The sequence below is a fragment of the Oenanthe melanoleuca genome, chromosome 6, assembly GCF_029582105.1.
Source record: "Oenanthe melanoleuca isolate GR-GAL-2019-014 chromosome 6, OMel1.0, whole genome shotgun sequence".
NCBI lineage: Eukaryota > Metazoa > Chordata > Aves > Passeriformes > Muscicapidae > Oenanthe > Oenanthe melanoleuca.
In genome coordinates, this window is record NC_079340.1 from 12,773,550 (window position 1) to 12,790,907 (window position 17,358).

At 34.9% G+C, this 17,358-nt stretch overlaps 1 protein-coding gene across 10 annotated transcripts in view; it reads left to right on the forward strand.

Annotated features, from left to right (window-relative positions):
- Positions 1–17,358, forward strand: part of KCNMA1 (potassium calcium-activated channel subfamily M alpha 1) — a 428,570-nt gene that overhangs the window by 117,956 nt on the left and 293,256 nt on the right. For all 10 annotated transcript variants that reach the window (XM_056494724.1, XM_056494734.1, XM_056494725.1 and 7 more), the window contains exon 2: positions 1,716–1,880. In XM_056494724.1, the coding sequence (XP_056350699.1) occupies positions 1,716–1,880 (165 nt within the window). The remainder of the gene's footprint in view (positions 1–1,715; positions 1,881–17,358) is intronic.

Here is a 17,358-nt window from a genome sequence, read left to right on the forward strand (position 1 = left end):
TCGCAGTTGGCTCCGGCCAGGCGTTGCTGTGCTGGAAGTGCCTCGTTCCGTGCCGTGCGTGGCTGTCCTTGCAGTGAGCTCATTCCTGTAGGTTGTGCTCTGTGCGTGTGCAGCGCAGGATGTCGTTCAATGCCGAGTGCAAAACATCTGATTCACTGTGTCCAAATTTGTCGGTGAACGAGGTCCAGTTATGCAAATACAAAGTAATTTTAAACTTCTGTTGCGTTATTTGCTTGGGAAGTGTACTGAATTACTGTTGTAACGCTGAATAATTTGTTATTATCAATATAGTAACATCACACTGTGCTGTAATCGCTAGTAAGAACACAGCCTGCTTTCTGGGAGGGAAACTAACAGAGAAAAAAGAATCTGATTAGCTAATTAAGTTGCAGTGTTGAGCTTCTCTAAAAACAACTGTTGGTCTGCATATTACGTTTTTACCATTGTTCTACTGTTCTTTGCTGACAGATTCAATGAAACTGCTTTATTAGGTCAGTGCTCCTCTCAGGAAGTGCCTGTACCCTTATGTCCGGCTGTGTCCTCAAGGCCATCTCACATCTATGGGTTTTGACCATCACAGGATAGTATTTCTACTGTAGTAATAACCACATAACCAGCATCAGGCATCTTGGCTTGTGTAAAAGATATCCCAAAGGGGATTGATTAATGGCAATTGATTTCCTGCTTAGTGGCCTACAGACTATGAACAAGGTCTGTGCAGAGTGCTTGAAACACTCATGTAGATCTAGTGCTCAGGACTCCCTTCAGCACTGAATTTTGCTGCCTCTCCTATTTTCATTTAGCATAACTTGTCAGGTATTCAGGAAGTCATTAGTATTGTGCTGTCACCAAAGGCATGCTCGTGGCACAGTCTGGTACTGTGCATGTGATATGATTTAAACACTGTACAATCCATACTGGCTTTTCCTGTCGTTCCCCTTGATGTTTGTAAAGCACCCATGACTGTGGCACACTGCAGGCACTTACAGAGCACTTCCTTGCTGCAGCATCCACGAGAGACTGATCTGAATTCCAGTGCATGTGACTCATCAGTGAGCTTGGTGCAGCTGAGGCTCCTCTAATTTCTAGCTCTTCATTCTGTGAGAGCCACTTAGTGACAGAATAATTCCTGTGATATATTAAACACTTTCATTGAAACACAGGTTCACTGATAGTGTGGCAGCTCCCTGCAGATTCTTTATGATGAATTTTGTTCCCCTCACACTTGATAATTGCTGTCTTGTTGCATCATGCTTCTCAGTGGAGGTTTACTCAGATAATTAATTCTAGTGATAGGAAATTAAAATTGTACATAAATTATGTTCACACCTAGTATGCATTATTTTGAACTGATACATCAAAAGGTCTTTCAGTGTATTGTAGACAAATTAATTTATATGTAGCTCTGTAATTGCATACAGAGCTGTTGTCAATTTTGTTGCTTGTTATGAAGGAACATATAGTGTATTTGGTGCTAAGTATATGTTTTGAAGATGTCAAGAAAAGTATTATTATCTAGTTAGTCTGGTACCTTATAGAATGTTTCTATTTCTCTTATTTCTAAAGAGATGTGGACAAGTGGGTTCTTAATTTCACCTAGCAGTGATCCAGGAAGACAGATTTTCTTTTTTTATAGCAGTTCTTGGCCCTACCTGTCTGCTGGCTTTCACTGTCAAATTGCTAAACATTAACTAACCCAAATACTTACTTTGCAGGAGGCCCAGAAGATCAATGGTGGTGGAGATACACAGGCAGATGGAGCCTGCAAACCAACAGATGAAAAAGAGGAGAATGTGGCAGCAGAAGTGGGATGGATGACGTCTGTGAAGGATTGGGCAGGAGTCATGATATCTGCCCAGACATTAACTGGCAGAGTACTTGTAAGTTTTCCATGAATTTCTGTTTTTTTTTTTAATTTTAAAGAATGTTTTTAAGAAGCACTGTGTCCCAGCATTACTGGAGGATTTTTGATCGGTTTGTTGCATCAGCACTGAGTCAATCCAAATTTTCTCTGTGAAACAGCAGACTAATTCCCACTGCAAGAGAGAGGCAGAGACAGCAAGTAAGAAAAACTGACTGCCAGTCCACTCCCCATCCTATTTCACTCTGGCTTCATTATTTTGAACTACAAGCAGTGAATTTATTAATTGCATATTGAGTGTTAAAACTATAGACCTATTTTATCTGAAAGTAAAATTGTGCTTGGAAGAACAAAAGCAAACTTTGACAATAAAGCCCAGTGTTACAAATGTAGGGAGTGGTCAGAACTGTAAAGCAAAGATTGAATTGGCTGTGCAATGAGATTTGTGATATATTCAATAGACTAATAATGACTTTATATTCTTTTCACATTTTTGTTAATTAGCATAGAAATCCTTCAAACCTCTGAACAATTACGTATCAAATGGAGACAGATGATATGTGGTTTAAAGGGAAAAAAGCTTCAGTTTTTCACTTTATTTAAGCATAATTGCTTTAGAGCATTGTCAGATATTAAATTGTAAGGGTTTTTTTGTGGAGTTCACTGCAGTACAAAGTGTCTCCTAGGTAATTTTGATTAGCTCACTTTTTAGAATGTACATACTTATAAACTAGAAGCTAAAGTGATTTAATTCCCATTCAGTGAAACCTTGTAACTAGTTTGGGTTAAGCTGAAAAGGATTTGTCTTTAACTGTTTACTTTGTTTAGAAGATATTTTATGGTGAGACAGTTTTGGGCTATAGACAATTATTTGGATGGGGGAGGGAATGGAGGAAAACAAAAGAGATTGCACTTCTTAATCAAGCCTTCTATAGCAAATGATTGAGGTGACTTAATTGCCACTGTTTTGTTTGGTTCTTCAAGAAGAGTATTTTGATTATTTTTCCTAAAAATATCATTCTTCACTTCTGATTTTGTTAGTTGCTGGCTTTTATCAATAGCTGGAAATTACGTTCCCTTGCTGCACATGTCTTCTATGTGCTGCCATATTGACAGTTTTTTAGTGATTGTCTTCTAAAAAATGGCATTTTGTATGTTCCCTAACATCTTTGGTGTTAAAAATGAAAAACCTTAAATCATGCTTCTAGTTCCAATTTAAGGATCAAGGCTATCCCCCAAAATCCCCCAAACCCAGAGTCCTCTGCTCCCAGCCCTGCAGTCAGAAATTGCCCTGTGTTGATTTTACTGGGCTATATGAGCACAGAAACCAACAAGTGTGACCAAAATCTAATATACATAATATAAAATACATTTTACTTCAGTATAGTGGGAGAACTTACTCAGCACTGTTTTATGACTTAATTTATTTAGTTGGAGTATTTTTTAGAGTTTACCATTGCATTTTATAAGGGACTGGCTGGCCAATGTCATTGAGTTAGGTTATTTCTGAGAGTATATTTATAGTCTTGTCAAGGTATAACTGCACATATTGTGCTCATCTGGGTTTATCAATATGCTTAACCATCTGAGAAATAAGTAGCCATGTGTGGAACCTTGTAGTTAATTTTGATCAGTTTATAAAATAAGGTGCATTTATTTTAATACAGCACTTATCAAATTCAGTATTTGAATTGACAGGATACAATTTATGGAGAATCATTTCCAGAATGGATCCTTTAGCTGTTCATTTAAATTTTACTTTTTGAGAATATTTGCTAAAGGTTAACTTCTTCAATGAAAATTCGTGCTAGAGGGTATTATGCTTGTTATTTTTAGATACAAAATGTAGCAATATCAAATCAATATTTATATTGAAGTGTATTGTTTCAAAATATTAGGACTTAATAATGGATTACTACTAATTTAATACAGCCTGTTCCTACCAGGTATGATATTTCTGAATTGAAGTGCAGAATTTGTTTTTTCCCCTGAAAAAGAAAGAATTGGTCATTTCAAGTTCTCTGAAATCAAAATTGTATGAGATATCTGCAGCTAATGAAATTATAGTACACTTTTACACTGTGAGAGTTTAAATTAAAATTAATTATACATCCAGTGTTTACAAAAAAGGTTTAAAAATCAGTCCAATAAAGATGGACTTGGGAAAAGAGTTAAAATTGAACTTCAGTTCAGCGTGATCAACTGAAGGCTCTTGTGGGACTGCTGCCTGGGTTTATTTGGGAAGGAGACAAGTTAGGACAGTGTGGAACACACATCTGTGTGGAGTAGAAGTTAATTTGTGTTTTCTGCTCATGGGAAAAGCTCCCCTCATTATTCTTACCTGGACAGGCATTTTCTTCATGATCAGTCTTAGTGTGCTGTTTGTGGAATGTCAGATGCTGTCTGTGGAATCTAAAAGGGCTACTTTTTGGAGCTCTCTCTTCTGGGTTCTCTCACTATATCTTTGACATGTCTGATCTAGCTTTTATTTCTTCCCTAATAACCTTACAAAACAGCTTTCTAATTTATCATATTAATTTGTCCAGGTGCTTTGTGAATATTGAAACAAATATTTAAATACTGGGTGCTCACATAATTACCTCTTTAATTTTTCAACTTTATGGCTACCCATTGGTGAAGAAAATAAAGACCAGCAATATGGACAATACAAAATACATATTTAAAAGCTATAGTTTCATAGTGTGGTACAAGATTGTACTTTTACATTGACATTGGACCATTTGTACAATTCTCTAGTGAAATAAAATATCTCTATTTTTACAACAGTTGCAGACTTGAAGGCTTTAGGCAACATTGGAGCCATAGAACTACTTGAAAACTTTTAAGTCAGAAAATACTTTTTTTCCAAACATAATTTATAAAATCATGTGTTTTCATGCATCTGCTGGAAATTAAAGGATGTTACTTGTTATTAATGGTCTGGTCATTAGAGACAATTAATGAAATTATTTAATAATTTAATTATTTCATTAATTAATAAACACTGAATTCTTTGATAGAGATTATTTCCCTCCACGCTACTTTTGTTAAAAATGTTTAATTCATGGTGGTTGTGAGGGAAGGAAGGGCTCTGTATCTGAAACGAATGTTGAAAAACCCAACCATATTTGTCATCTCCTCTCCTGCCATTCCATTCATTAAAGGGAAAGTTACATCTAAGGACTAAACAAAGAGGAGAAATTAGAGCTTGGTCGTTGTTAGTGGGAGAATCATGCGAAACAGGAATGGGAGACTTTAAATACTTAAACTATTGAATTTTCAAAGCATTTCACTGAGTGTTTCCTAGCCTGTAATTCTTGTCTGTAAGAGATGTAAAAGTGTGCATGGGATTGTACTAATATTGAATTGTTTCAGTAGTTTATGTGAATAAAGTACTGAAGTAGAAATAGACATTCTTACTGCTTTAGCAGCTAAATTCTATTCCTGACATTTCATAAGTGGTTTAGGCACAAAGAAGTACTCACACTACTCAATTTCATTTATAGGGCAGGCTTTGTAGGAAGAAATTTGTATAAGGAGATGCAGAATGTCCTTCAGTTAGAAACTGGTTTTGTTTTCTGAAGTAGTGCAGCTGGCTAAGCATGGTGCCTACAGTTGTGTGGTCCGAATATTCTTTTTTTCCTCATACTTTAGCTTTAAGAAGCACAACTGGAGCATAATATTCTTGGTGCCACAACCTTTGAAAATGTGAAAATTTGAAAATGTAACTTTTGCTCTTAAACAATGTAGATTGGAATTTGACATATGATTTCAGAATGTGTCCCATTAAATTGAATAAACACATGATTTAAGAACACTCTAATTGAACCCATGCAGTTCTGTCTGCATTTGATGTTGAGGGGCATAAATATAAATAACAGTAAAAGGTAACAGTTTACTTAAAATCTGTTAAGGGAAATACTGATTTACTTTGAAGTGCTGCAAAATGCTGTAGATGATGGAAGATGTGTTTCTCAAAGAAGAATTAGACACATTCGTAATTAATCTCAAGTTGCAGGAAATTAAACATGTTTATGAACTGATTTTGCTTCCTGAAATTATATCATTTGAGTAAGAAGAAAAAGATTTCCTTAATTAGATGGAATGCTTGATATGCAGAAGAAAGTCAAACATATATTGTTGAATTTGACACAGTTCAATCCATGGGAAGCTGCAGACCCTTGACTGGACTTCTGAAGAACTATTTAAAAATGGTAGAGAGCCTCACTACTTATTTGGGGAAAACCAGTGTATCTTTAATTATAGAAGTATTTATAGTAAATTATCCTTGGGAGTATATGCAGGTATTTTATATGCTTTTTGGTTTTGTGTGCTTGTGTTTTGGGTTTTTTTTCAGTATTTTTCACAGCTTGATTTATTCTTCTGCTTTTTATTTACTTTTAATTTTTTTTTTTTTTTTAGAACAAGAGGACTCCAATACTTTTAATGTTGGGGGGATAAAATCACCACTACCTCTTGTGATAAGTAACAGTTATCCAGCTGCCAGAGTAAAATTTAACAGTATAGAAATTGTGGGGTTTCTCCTGTTTCCAAAAACAGTGACTGTTGCCTCATTACGTGAATGAGAATAGGAGCACAAAGGATAATTTAGTATTTGACAGATAAGAAATTGGAGAAGCAGGTGTGGTTGGTATACACATACATTTATTGACAGTGATCTTGACAGTATCAGTTATTTCACTAAATTGTCAAAGCAGGAAGAGGAACCTTGAGCAAACATGAGTATGCAACATCTCAGCATTTAAATATCAAGTTTAATAAGTTTTCTCAAGGATAAGCAAAGCGCTCATAAAATTTTTTCTTTCTTTTTCTTTCAATTTGGATGTCTTATACTGGAAATGTCCTGTAATCCATCCCCTTGTGAAATTAACATGCCTTTTTTTTTTTTTTTTTTTTTTCCCAGGTGTCTGTAATATTCTTAGGATGCAGTTAATCTGAGTAGGACTTAATTTAGAATAAAATATATTAGTTAACTAGAGAATAGAAATTGAATGTATGTTTCAGTGATTTAGTCTTTCATACTCGTAATATTCCAAGCCTTTTACAAGTCCAAATATGACATTAGTTTTTCAGCAGTGAAGCACATTCATTCTTTGATAAAAGAATTTGTTTTGCAGTCTGCTGGCTCTGCCATTAAAATTTTTTGTAGATAATTAAGCAAAGTTTGGTGGGACTTAAGGAATCCCCTAGTCAGGCAAAAATAAATAGTGCCATATCTTCCCTGTAGCTGTGTTCTAGAATTCTGATCTTGGAAGAGAAAGGCAAAGTCTTTCTCAGCCTCTAGATCTCACTGTGCACAGGCAGGAAGCATAAAATATTCCATGCCCTGAGTGCTGAGTGGTATTGGTGTTGCCCATCCCTCTTTTTTCTTTCTTTCTTTCTCTCTCTCTCTTTTTTTTTTTTTTTTTTTTTTTTAGGTTCTTGAAGATGGAAAGGCTCACATGTGTATTTTAGATTATATACTATTATTACATTTGTATAAAATTCCCTTTTCCTCATTGTGACGAACAAGTAAGAGAAATGACATAAGGAAGAAAGGGCAGAGTTAGGGCATTTGTAAAAAGACAGTGCCCAAAAGGCATCTGCTGAGAATGTACCTTTCAGTGTGTCAGTGTAACTGCAGTGTGTTCAGAGATGTTAAACTGCTTGTCAGTGATTGGTTCTTCACATACCTTCATAGGGAATGGTTTAAGTTCTGCTCATCTCTGTTGAGAAATGAACTTTGTTTAGTTATTTTTAATCTTTCATAGGCCTTGGTAGCACGTAAGTGAATCCAAGAGATGAGTTCTAGATTGCCTTAATCTGTGACAATGGTGTGGGCTATTTCCAGGGTTTCCATAGGAATAGGAACAATGTTCTCCATGTAAGTTCATGAGATAATGATAATGGAATAGAGTAGGAAGTGTTGAGTAAGTCTTCTCGTTTCTATGGTAACTGCAGCTAGTTTAAGTTCCAGTTATGCGTTTTCTGAATATTTATTTATTATTGGCAGTAGCAAGGGGTTTTTGCAGGGTTTTTTGTTCTGGATCAAAGGGTGGGCTTCTGCCCAGAGTCTTGTGAGAAAGTTCTTCTATTGCACATATGTCTTTAAAACTGCATTATTAAATTGTATATATAGGTGACCATGTAGATGTAGCATTTCTGATTGTCACTGTACTTTGTATTTTTGGGAAATTGCTGTAATTTCAGTGGTTCTTGTACTTAAAGAAATATTGTAGTGGTTAAATTAAAACAATAAAAATAAGAGCATACTGATTTCTATATATGAGGTGATATTTAGGACCCAGAAAGCAATTTTTTTTATCAGCTATGACATTGTAATATGGGAATAAAGGGGGCTGATTAAAATTCTTCACCAACAGCTTGCTTTTAGTATTTTTTTTCTTGCTATATTTTGGGCAATGCTCTCAGGATGAATGATGATTCTTGGGGTGTCCTGTGCAGGACCAGGATTTGGACACAATGATCCTGATGCATCCCTTCAAATTCAGCATATTCTGTGACTAACATATGTTAATCTTAAACTTTCTTTTCTGTGAATTACATGGCTAATCAAAAACAGTATTTTTTCTGCTCAATTTTAGCAGTTCTAAGTACTGCTATGTGGAAAATGGGTTAGGTTAGCATGTAAAATCAAATCAAGAAAAGAATAAACAGTACATTTTATAAAGAAATTATATGAAATATACTCAAAACTGGACTTTAAACATTGCATTTGAATTCTTCACTCAGAAGGTGGAAAAATAGAAAATTATTGTATGCATCACACGTGGCATTTATCTTAAGTAAAATTCCTAATTTTTATAGGCCTCCTTTTTCTAAGCCAGATCTCACAGTAGGCTAGTTTATCTTATTTTCAGTCAGTTTATATCTGCTGCTATGGAAGTTACCCACTGTACAGTTACCTTCAGACTTTGGTCTGCACTCCAGTGACTTTGGTGACCTCTAGATAGTTGACCATGCTTGTAGAACCCATTCTAACAATATTTAAAAGCATGAGTCTTTTCCTGCAGTGGGAATAAATATCTTCTGCTAACATTTTTTGCAAATACCACTTTCTTTCTTGTCTAAATTAAGGTATCTGTGGCATTCTGTCATTAAAATGAAGAAAAGCAAACACATTTTAAAATAATGTGTCAAGTTTTGAATGGTGTGATTATTTGGAGATAGTCAAGAAGATGGTTGCTATTCAGATGGCAAAGCTGGTTTAGGTAAACTTCTGTTGTACAGTTTTTCATTGTTGAAAAACTATTGTAAGACTTGATCATTATTAATAACCTGTATTGCTGAATATTCATGTCAAACATAAGTAAGGGAAAGTCTTTGCTACTTGTTTCTTGCATAAATCTAGAATGAAAGTGTGTAAATACAGAAATGTGCTTTCTGGTAATTCTGTGTTGATTCTCATGATAAGTGTATGGTACAGGGGAAATTTACCTTCCAACTATGGGCCACGTAGCCAGGTATTGAATAAAAAATACAACAAACACAATTTTGCATATTTACAAAGCTCACTAGAGGAGACAGATGGCTTCCCCTAAGGCATTTGTGCTGTTCCTATGTGAAGGGCTGCTCTGATGATGCAGTTGATAATATTGGGGTTTTAATGTTTTTTTTTTCTTCTCTTTGTGTTTAGTATATTTGAAAAAATTTTGCTTGTAATCAAAACACTGATGTGATAATGAATATTTTTAAGGAAAATTCTGTATATGTTTTTGGGCAGATCTACCCCATGAGTGATTTGTTCTGAGGTGTGGGCTAAATGGAACAAATGGCTAAGCTTGTGGTAGAAAGAAAAATCTCCATTTTGATGTTATGCAAAATATTGTCTATCAAAATCAGTTTCCTTTTCCTTCTTACATATTATTTTTTTTTCTTTTTGAAACTGTTTTTAGGTATTTACTTGAATATTCACAGGTTTCTTGTGGAATGTTCTCAGCATATCCCTCCTGGTGTCGGTAGTTATATGTGGCTCCTTAAATTTGTGTTACTTTGGCACAGGAGATTCCTCTCTGCTTTAATTAATGCTTTGTTTCAGCCTCAAATGCTGCAGCAGAGACAACTTCAAAGCCTACTACTAAAGCTGCAGAAAGTCCCACTTTTCCTGTGAAGTCTGATGTATGTATTGGTAAGATTTGGAAGGCTTGGCTCAATTGAAGCAGTAGTAACACTGTATTTGTCTTTCTGAAAAGGGAGCAGGTAATCTAATGATGGAAACTAAGATGGAGAAGTTGTCAATTAGAAGTAAAAATCAAGGAATATTAACTGCCTGTTCCATGTATTTCACCTAGAAGCTGGAAGCTCTCAGAACCTTTCTTAAATCCAGAGCAAAATACCATGAGTTTAAGGGAGAAACTTCCTTGTCTGTTTCAATGATCCTGCCCCTCCTTCCCAGTTAGAGCCTTCATCTTGAAGATGCTTTCCTTTATCTTGGAGTAAAACTAGGAGAAATGTTTTGAATAGGGAAAATGGGTAAAAAAGGGAAAGAGACTGAACTTTTCAGAAATTTGAAACAGTCCTGGTGGCTCTTTCAGTCTCATGAAGACTGCTTCTATTCATCAGAGCTATCTAGGATAGGTGGGTGAAAAGGCAATTTCTGCAATGTAATGCCATGCCTTCTTATGAGCTGTGGAATTGCTAACTGTGGCTGTGAAGAGGAGAGGGTCACAAAACAGACTTAATTGAGGCAGGGTAAAAATAGAATGGGAAAGGAAATATATCTGATTTTTCCTCTATTTCTGGTCCAAACTTAAAAAAAAAAAATATTTCAAACACAGTGTACATGTTACTGCTTAGAATGGGGATACCACTTGGGAACTAGAAGTGAAATGTGGAACCCAATCCTGCCTGGTGTCGACTGCATGCAAACTAAGCCATCCAGTTCTGTCAGATGCCCACAGTCCCCTCATTGAAAAACATCTAACTCCTACAGACTGGTAACAAAAATCAGTTTGTGCCTGTCAGGGGTAAAATCTTGCAAAAATTACTTCAGTAGGGATGAGTAGATTTTAGTGAGCCATCTGATTGTTTTGATATACAAAATGTGATACTGTCATGAGCCTGCTGCAGAATACAAAGCTCTTGGTTCTTGTCAGCCCTTATATTTAATCCTATAACGTGTATTCTGAGGGTGTTGAATGTCTCTTGAGAAAGTATAGCTATGTGTCTTGGTAACAATTACAAATATATTGTCAGCAGTTTAGTGACACTGCAAAATGTTTGTAATTTCCCTGTCAGCAGCTTAATTTAATATTTTTTTTCCTTATTTTTTAATCTGTTCATTACGACAAGGGAGAAAGTCTAATCTTGAGACTTTGGATGCTTTGTTTTAGAATTTTAAATCTGGCCAACTCAAATGCTGTGAGATTGAATTCAGCCTTAGACAGTGTGGCATTAGGGCAGTTGGTGCTTGATTGTTGTGGGCTGGGAGTGTCATTGGATTGTCTGGACAGTGTTCCATGCTACCATTTCATTTCTGTGCTCTAGTTTAGCACCCATGGACCACTCAGTTCTGTTGTTTCAGCTAAATCAGAGAATCTACATTCTGCTCTAAGAAATTCAGCAGGATATTTCTTGAAAATTACAGTTGCTTGCTCAGATTTATTTTTTCAAGGCTGCAGGTTTGTGATTTTAGTTCTCAGCCATGGCCAGAGCAAATTTTGTTATTGATGCTTATGTCTGATTTGCTTCAATGAATGCAATCAAGCTGCACGTTGTCAGACAAGGTTTGAAAGCTGTTTTGTGCTATACTTAGGTGATTTTAAAAGAATATGAAAATAATGGAGTAGATGTGAATTCCAAGTTTTTTCCCTATTACAAAACAGGAACATAAATCAGCTTGTAGAACATAACAGGTTTGCATATCATGCTAACAGAAGAGTGTTGGAGAAACCTGTAGATATTTTTATATCAATCTGCAAAAAGTTGTAAAAATTTCCCTACAGATTACATTTTCTGATTTGCCTTGTTTTCTCTCATGGTAATTATTACAAAGTTATTTTGTGTAGGTCGGTGATTTTCAATTTGTTGTTGCAGACAGCCATGAAAAGTAACTAAGAAAGTCAAGTCAACAGATGATAGGGTTTACAGTTGATGTTTGCTGTTTGAAGTGCAATAGAAAATTTTAAGTCAGCCACTGGCCTAAAGCTTTTGGAATAGCTATTTGGGCAGAAAACTCTTCTCTTATTGAAGTATCATCTAGGGGATTCATGATAAATAGTATGGTCCATAACAGAAACTTTTAATTTCCTAAGCATTTCTTCAGAAATAAGAGAGGCAGTGTGAATTCAGTATGTGACCTGAAGTTTGACATGTTTTCTGTTCTCAGGTATAACAGTAACTTGCATGACTTTGAACATGCAACTAAACTTCATATTCCTCCTATCTTTCTGTGCAATCTAGGATTCAGATTATTTACCCATGCTTATAAAAAGCCTTGGAATCAACTTCTAAAAAGTAGTGAAATCAGGAATTCAATAGTTTAGTTTTGTTTTTTATTTTTTTCTCTCCCAATACACGTTTTCTGGTCCAAAATACATTTCTGTCCTATGAAGTTAAATCAATCTAGTATTATGAAATGGATATATCATCTTTGTATAATTTTTGTATACCTATACATGAATGTTTTTACTTCCATGCTATGCATTTGAAGATTGTATATGCATGTATCAAAATATTTTTTACTCTACAGGCACTTCTGTTTTTAAAAAAATCTCTTTTGGGTCTGATAGATGCGGACAGATAAACAATCCGAATTTTTCCTTGCCATTCAGTCCATTAGACATATTATCTATTCTCTTTTGGAAAAAGCCTTGGGCATCAACAGTAGTTGCTCATGGTCTCTTTATAGCTGATGGCTCTTGATATGAAAGACCAGTTTTTTAGTGATGCAGTTCCATTGCATATTCAAACCCACTGTTTTATTTCTACAAATGAAAAGCTTGCCTGTGTGAGGTGTTTTTCACTGAGAGAATGCATCTTCTACTGTAAAAAAACCCAACGAACTTAAATCTGGTTTTATAAAACTGAAATGATATAGTTGATTTATTATGAGTTAATTCAGTGATATATGGAGTTACAGGAATAGGCATAAGATGAAGCTTGAAAACTTTTAGTTTGCCACAAAGTAAGCATTGGATTGACAGAGACTTGAGCCTTGTCTTACCCCTCCTGTAGCTAAAAATACTGACATCAGATGCTTGCACTTGTAATGAAATCTCTACTTATCTTGTTGATTATTCAAGGAATATTAATAGATGAAAAAGCTTGAAAACTATTCATTTTTGTTATACTTTTCACAAGAATGCTAATAGAAAATGGCTTTATTATCTGCTATTAAGTCTCATTTACAGGTACAGTGATAAGTATGTACAAACCTTCTTTCCTGTTTTATTTTAAATAAGTTTTAATATTGCAACAACTTCTGACTTGGCATGAGTATTGGGATTTTAGTATTATTTAGGTGTTTATATAATAAGGTCCATTGTTTTTGTCAGTAATACAGAAAGTGTAAAAGAAACAGTTTTAAGTTCGGTTTGGTGCAGCCGGGCTTGGTTTTTTGGTTTGGTTTTTTTTTTTTTTTTTTTTTTTTTTTTTTTTTTTTTTTTTTTGTTATTAAGTGTTCTCTCTGCATTAAATTAGGCATCCCCATTTGATATGGTTGGATTCAAATTTCAGGACTCCCAACATTCTGTCAGCAAATCATGGTAGCATGAGCTGTACAGGGAAATAATATGTAGTTGCCAGTAAAATACTCTAGAGAGAGAATTTTGCTTGGCATTCGCAGAGCCCTGTGTTTACCTGATGGAGATTCAGAAGGGTGTAACTAATGATACTATATTTCTCTAGGCTTTGTACATTATTCTTAATGAATATTTCAACCAGTTCACTTGATGCTAAGTTAAGGCATGCTCTTTTGTTCTTTTTGATGTGATAGTACCTGATACAACTTGAATATTTTAAGATGAACTACTAATTATCTTCTGGTTCGTAATATCATTTATTGCAAATGAGGGAATTAATGGTTTTTGTTATCAGCTGGTTTATTCTTAAATTTCCAAAATGCTCAGTCTTTGATCGTGGCCGTATTTTCTTTTAGACTGCATCACATTGGGACGTTCCCATGGTTGTTTGAAGGACTCTGCTTCAGATCAGGGACTGTTAGTCTGAAATTCAGTGTAGTCTCTCATGCTTTACCCTTAAGTTGAAACAAACAATTAAAAGTGTATTTTGAGAAACTGTGCCTTGCTCTCATTTCTCAGCTAAAAGAAAGCAGTGCACTTTCCTTCTCACAGTTCCAGAGAGCTGTGCACATGCCTGTTATTTACTAACATAATACATTTTCTACACATTTATTCTTGTGAATGATACAAAGTCCTTCAGTTTCTCTGACAGAATATAGCATTATTTCCAAGAATTCTGATTTTGACATTAAAGGAATACAGTAAGTGCCTCCTGAATCTGTTTTCTGGTCTTTTATTCTGGATTAGTTTTGGCATGGGAGATATAAGAAGGTGGCTTAATGTTATAAGAATGAATAGCTGACTATAAAGAATTTAGCTTCACCTGGGCATCACTCATTAAATATGAATGCATAGAATTAGTACTTCTACCTCTTGTACTAGCTGCAAATATTTTTGACTGTTTGGTCTGTCTTTGGATGTTTTCCATTTTTTAGACTAGAGAAAAGGTAAACCAGTTGAATTTTAAAGTCTCTGTGTAGAAAAAGTTGACAGGAGTATGTCTGCTGTGATAAGCAGTTACACTTTTAAGAACTGTAAGAACAAAATACATGCCTTTATTTGCTAGCAATGCCAAAAATGTCTAAAAAACATAAATTAGCTGACAGAAGTGTCGACAAGTGTGTTATCTGAGTTACTTTCTCCTGCTTACTGGTTTGTTTCAAAAATACTTAGTGTGATTCTTCATGAAAATGCTAAAAAGGAGTTTAGAGGAAAATGTAAGGAGCTGTAAGACTGAAAGCATATTGAGACACAAAGTTAAATTCATTTCGAGCTTCTGGGTCAAGTTTTGGTCTCATACTTAACTGTGTAATTTAATTGAAGTTAGCTCAGTCAATCCCTATTTACACTGGTTTAATTGAGGACAGATGTAGATGGCTATATTCGAGGATGAAAATAACGTATTTGGAAGAGCATGTTCCTGTCAGAGAGCCAAATGAAACCTTATCAGAACTGCAGACACCTGTCTGCCTACAAGAAATTTAAAGAGAATACATGTGCAGGCCTATTGGTAATGTAAAGCTAATTATGTTTTTGATTTTTTTTTTCCCCTTTCCTTAAAGGAAGATGAATAGGCTTTAGAATTAAAACAAAGCAGAAAAACTCTCCTGCCACAATCCTCTAGGGAATTTCTAGGGTCAAGGTCAGATGCTGTTGAATAGAAATTAAATTCTGTCAAAAGGCCTCTGTCAGGCCTTTCCCGTGGCAGGACCAGATATGAACATAAAATTAATATTTAATGGTAGTGACAGTTAAAGTTTGAGGAAAAAATGGGCTGAAGCAGGTTCTTATTTGGGGATATTCTGGTTTTTATATGGTTCTCTAAATCACTTGCAATTCTCTATACATCTTTTCAGTGTTGGGATACTGTGCTCTTACAGTCTGAGTCTGTGAGCTTCACATGGAAAAAGGATGCTGGAAATTTTAGTAAAACTTTTAAACTTGTCAGTGAGGTCTTTTCTCATGTGTTTGACTAGAGAATTGCATTTTCATTCCTAAGCCTGAATTGTATCCCCCTACAGAAGCCTTGCCATTCTTTCCTTAGTAAAATTTTATGAATTTAGCAAACTGGTTTATTTTCACATTTTTGTAGGAAGAGAATGTGAACCAGTAAGTTTCAGGAAAATATAATTTCTGATGCAGTCATCTAATTGCTGATGAACTGAAGGTCTGTTAAGTTTACACCTCTACTTACATGGAGATGCATCCATGTGATGGTTATTCCCAAGGAGTCAAGTATCTATACATATTGTACTTCAGTAAGTATGTTCTCAGAAGACAGCAAAGGAAACACAAGCTCCTGATTGTGTGTATCTTCTGCTGATTCCAGTGGGAGCAGGGATTAGCCATAATATTAAGTTACTTAAACTGTGTGCGTAGGTTTTAAAGTGTAAGGATTAGATTTGGTCAGTGGTTTTGTTAGTCTTTTGGAACAGTACTTGCTCATTAGCACTGCAAGTGAGGCAAAGATACCTGCTTTAAATGCAGAACTGGATAACTTGATTTTTTTTTTTTACTTTGTCCTAAGGACATTTCTCCTTACTATCATCCTGATTCCCTTTAATGTGGCATAGATGTTTGATAATAAATAAAGGTGAATTTTATTATTGCAATTTAAATGACAAAAAAAATACTAGATTTGACAGATTCACTGTTGTACGACAGCTGGTAAAAAACATGAGTTTTATATGAAATCATGCCTACTTTCTTACTACTGCCTGACATTATCTATTGGTTTATTGGTAAGATTTTTCCATAAAGTATTTTAATGCAGCTATGTAAAGGTCTTCATGCTACTCTCTAATAAAGCAAGGTCAAGGGAAGTTATAATGCAAAGCTTAATGCTTGTTTTTTTGTGTTTTTTTTTCTCAAAATATTTTTTGTAGTTACAGAAAACCATGTTTTTAATGTGACCATTTCAATAATAAAGTCTCATAGTATTTCACGGAATAGAGGCAGCAGTTAGAAGTAAAAAGACATTATTGCATGGGAGGCACATTTCTGCTTGGTTTATGGTAATTAGAAAAAGAAAAGGAAAGTTACAGGGTTTTTTTCTTGTCCTACTGTGCTAGAGCCCCCCCTTATTTAGCCAGGTTAAGGAAGTCTTGTGAAAAAGGTAATCCATTTTATAAGGAAAGCATTATACTAGCGTCAACATTTTCCTTTAAAATCAATAGATCTGGTAGTGTTTTAATTAACATAGTAAATTGCAAAGCATTTCTTTTGAGAAGTACTTTGTAGTAGTTTCATGAAAAGACTATCAATCTAATGTTAATATTATGAAATATCTTGACAACATAATGATTTCAATTAACTATGGTTGGAAATTTAACTTGTACTCATTTAAAATTCCAGAAAAGAGAAGTTGCTTAACATAAATTCTGACAGGTATGTAGTAATGCTCCTCTGAGTTATGTGCATGTAAGACATAACCTGGAAACTGCTTCTAGACCGAGCCAGTGGCCTTTGGCTTTTCCCAGTAACAAAATGGTTATATGTGTGGTTATATGCTACCATCTATGGAAGACACTGTATTTTGTTCAGCTGCATGATGAGCACAGGATACTGAGCCTCCTCTTGAGAATGACTTTAACCTTTTTTGAATTAATTTTATTTTTATTTTATTTATTCTTTTCTTGTTTGAGTTCCTCCATCCCCTGTTACAGTACTCAAGATTATGATGGGTAAAATGTCTGTACTCACAGATGTCCTGCTACAGGTGTAGTTATTTTGACA